Genomic DNA, 4,017 nt, shown 5'->3' on the forward strand with positions numbered 1-4,017 from the left:
CACACACACACACAAAATGCTAATAGATGGGTTACAAAGACATACTGAGCCAGAAATAGCCAAGAGACATGAACACACACAGAACCGAGGTTGAGGTAACCACACATGCACACACAGACAAGAAGGGATTACAAGTCTGTTCCTGTTTGGCAGATTGTCCAGCTACCAGTTAGTGGTCTCCCCCACCCCAGAGATGTTAATAAGGCCACGTGGAGAGATTTCACCCTACAGCCATTCAGAACAAGAATGCCATCTGAAGAGATGAGGAGGTGGCAGTGAACTGCGCCTCTACAACACAAGGGACTCCTCTCTCCCAACCAGCAGCTTGCTAGCTAGCTGGGAGGGGGGAAACTGGGGACTTTAAAAAACAGTGCGAGTGTGCGCCTCACCTCCAAATCGTTAAAAATAACCAAACAAAAAGGATAGGCTTTTCACAAAAAAAAAGCAAGACATTGTCTTGAAATCCCAGGCTCGTTAATCCCGATTCTGCTGTACAAGCCTCACTCATTCCTCGTGTTATATATATGCCCCTCCCAGAGCCACTATCTCCCCCTCCCCCCACCTTGGCAGCTCCCAGAAGTTACTCAGTAACTTGATGCATAACACCAGTCTTAAGGCGGTGTTGTCAACAGCTGGGAAACACAGTTCTGACAAAGGACTGGACCATTTACAGCTCCTGTAAATCTCCAAGGTCTTTATTATAACCGTCTCAAAATAAACGAAACATAGAATAATAAATTAAGAAAACACACATTTCTGCAGCAATATTTAAGATCTTAAAAAAATACTGTCCATGATTTTTTCTCTCACCCCCCTCCAATCGCCACCCAAAAATGGTTTCAATACATGTAAACTATAAAACATTGTAGTGGCAAGTAAACAGCAAAACTTTTTTTTAAGAAATGTAACCACCTTATGAGAAATGGTTTTGTTACACACACACACACATATGCACACACAAACACACGTGTGCACATTCCAGCCTGCAATATGTCCAAACATTCATTAGACAGAGAGGGGGAGGGGGAAGAGACTTCTAGGTAGGCTGAAAAGAATGTTAAGTCTTTTGTGTGAAAGACTATTGTCACTGGTTTTAAGTTACAGTACTTTAAAAAAAAACACAGGCTCCTTCAATGCAAATGTTTTTTTAAAAAAAAAGAACGAATCAAACTGATACATACATTGTCATCGTTCTAAAGGCTGGTTTTGTGAGAGTGTCCCCCCCCCCCCCCCCCCCCCCCCCAAGTGTTTTCACAAAGCTTTCTAGAAAAAAAAACTATATTCCCCACTCCCTCTCCCCTTACCAATCTCCTCATCCAGAACCTTCCACATCCATAACATTTAAAAATAAAAAAAAGGTTAATCCACTAATTTTTATTTTTATTTAAAAAGCACGACAGACTTTGTTTCACAGAAACCTCAATTTGTGAGATCGAATTTTCCAGGGTGGAGTGGGGAGGGTATGGTTCCACCAGTGCTTTCCAAACAGTTGGTTTAAGCTTTTTTTTTTGTTTTAAATTAAAAAGGAATATATAACAGACCATTAAAGACATCAAAATAAAGTTACATGTAGAATGGTTACATGTGCAGCGAGCCGGTTCTCAAAAACAGATGGAACAAAAGTCACTCAGTCGATGAATGGCTTTTTTTTTTAATACCATAAAAAAAACAAGATTCTTTTTCTCTCTCTCTCTCGTCGCAAAGAACACATCTTCGAGATCAGTAGCTGGAAGTCTTTTTTTTTTGCATTTATCTTCTGAAAAATCCTTTTGCTTCTCTTTCAGCAGCTCACTCGGCTGGGCTGCTGTTTACAAACAAAGTCAGTTATGAAGTCGAACTCGTTCTGTCCCAGCCAGAGCTCAGGTAGTTCTTTGATGCGGTCCAAACCCAGTTCAATGACTAAGGACATGAGGACCTCCTCGTCGATGAAGTCCGTGTCTATAACATTGGGGGGCAGTATTGTTGCAGACATATGGTGGCTGGGTGGCACTGAGGGACTGTGGTGCTTTATTTCCCTGTACTGCTGCTGCTGTTGTTGTTGCTGTTGTTGGCTCAATGCACTGGCAGGGTGCAGGTCCGTCAGGCTGTAATGCTGCTGGTGGCCGTAGTACTGGTTGGTCAGCTTTTGCAAGTGCATGCTGGCTGCCAGCTGTGCAGCTGGGCTGCTGGTGTTGCTGCTGGTGACTGGTGGCCCCATGTACTGGGGGTGGGGAGGATGAGTGTGATGAGGCTGCTGCTGCTGCTGCGGTTGCTGCCGAGACGTGTACCTGATGTTGGGGGGCATGTTGCTCAGATGCCCAACTGCAGCCTGCCTGCTCACGCTGCCAGGGACCATTGCATGCCTCATCCCGCCGCCCGAGTTCACATTGCTGGGTCCGGGGTAATGCAACAAGGAGGTGGCGGCGGCCGGGGGCTCGCCCATCAGTCCGCTGTAGGCGTGCTGGTGCTGGGGGTAGGGGCTCAGACCCATCCGGCGAACGTGGAGCCCGTTGCTTCCTTCGGCGAACCGCCCGTGGCTCATCATCATGCGATCGGCCATCGCGTCCCCAACTTCAATGCAGAAGAAACAAGAGCAGCAATTAAAAAAAAAAGGCAGAAAACTCAATAAACCCTGAAGAATGCACCACGCAAGCGTCCCAGTTGCAACTTCGCCCAGCACCCTTTATTTAAAAAAAACCCCAAAAAGATTTTAAAACAAAATTTGCAACTTACCCCTTAATTGCTGCAAAAATAAAACAGTTTCCCCTCTGCTTTCAATTCAGATTTGAGCAAATGAGAATTCCCTTCTTCACCAACTCCTCTCTGTATCCTGGCTCTTCCTTGTGTGTGTGTCTGTCTGTGCCTCTCTCTCTCTCTCTCTCTATTGCTGCTGTGCTAAAGCACCCAGGCGCTGCAAACTCGGAAGGATTAAGCAACAAAAGATGTTCACTCGGCTGCCTCGGCCACTCTTAATATAGTGCTCCCAAGGCTGGGCTCAACACACGGCACGGAGTCCCTCTGGAATGTGGATCAGGAGCAGCATCGGAAGTCAAACCGAATTCCAGGCAGCAGGATCTTCCCCGTTCATAAACAATTGCAACAGAGGGAAATTGACAAAAGACCAGCGTGTAGCAGAGTAACAGATTGATTACATATCATGCACTGTTTGCATTATATAGTCAACACATTATGGTATCTTATCCATATGGTCCACACATTTAATGGCATTTTAAAAAATTCATCTTCACTTAAATCTTTCTATTTATATGCCCTTGTTATCCCGAAAGATTAATAATCATCCCTCTCGCCTCCTCCAATCTTACCCCCTAATTTTCCTTTAACTCTTGCAGGTCATTAAAAAGAGAAAGATTTGCATTTATATCGCCTCGTTCACACCACTGGCTCTCCCAAAGTGCTTCGCAAGCAACTATGTAGTTTTGAAGTGTGGTTACTGTTGTATTGTGAGGTACACAGCAGCCAACCTGTACACAGGAAGATCCCGCCAACAGCCATGTGATAATGGCAGGGGGCAACCTGTTTCTGCTGGCGATGTTGATCATTACTGAGTTCAGGGAGAAGCTCCCTGTTCATATCACTCCTGTTCTTCTCAGGAATAATGTCAAGGGATCCTGCAAGGGGTGTGAGGCCTCCATTTAATGTTTCACCTGAGGGGGCGGCACAATGGTTAGCACTGCTGCCTCACAGCGCCAAGGAGCCAGGTTCATCTCCGCCCTCGGGCGATTTTCATGTGCGGTGTTTGCACTTTCTCCCCGTGTCTGCGGGGGTTTCCTCCGGGTGCTCCGCTTTCCTCCCACAGTCCAAAGGATGTGCGGGTTAGGTGGACTGGCCATGATAAATTGCCCCTTGGTGTCCAAATGTAAGGTGGGGTTGCGGGAGAGTGAGCCTAGGTAGCGTGCTCTTTCAGTGGGTTGGTGCAGACTCGGTGGGCCGAATGGCCTCCTTCTGCACTGTAAGGATTCTATGGGCGGGATTTACCGACCAACCAACCGCGTGTTTTCCGGCAGCAGAGGAGGCCGG

General features: G+C 46.5%; 1 protein-coding gene across 1 annotated transcript; it reads right to left on the reverse strand.

The window, feature by feature from the left end:
- Nucleotides 1-1,359: 1,359 nt before the first annotated feature.
- cited2 (Cbp/p300-interacting transactivator, with Glu/Asp-rich carboxy-terminal domain, 2) lies at nucleotides 1,360-2,909 on the reverse strand. Its single transcript, XM_038816537.1, has 2 exons — nucleotides 2,713-2,909; nucleotides 1,360-2,550 (listed from the first exon to the last, which is right to left on the reverse strand). The coding sequence occupies exon 2, from the start codon at nucleotides 2,537-2,539 to the stop codon at nucleotides 1,781-1,783; it is 759 nt and encodes a 252-aa protein (XP_038672465.1). The 5' UTR covers nucleotides 2,540-2,550; nucleotides 2,713-2,909; the 3' UTR covers nucleotides 1,360-1,780.
- Nucleotides 2,910-4,017: the final 1,108 nt, after the last annotated feature.

The sequence above is a fragment of the Scyliorhinus canicula genome, chromosome 1 (genome assembly GCF_902713615.1).
Source record: "Scyliorhinus canicula chromosome 1, sScyCan1.1, whole genome shotgun sequence".
NCBI classification, from domain to species: Eukaryota; Metazoa; Chordata; class Chondrichthyes; order Carcharhiniformes; family Scyliorhinidae; genus Scyliorhinus; species Scyliorhinus canicula.

Excerpts from the sequence above, each read along its gene's own strand:
- cited2 (XM_038816537.1), bottom strand. The coding sequence starts at position 2,539 with ATGGCCGATCGCATGATGATGAGCCACGGGCGGTTCGCCGAAGGAAGC.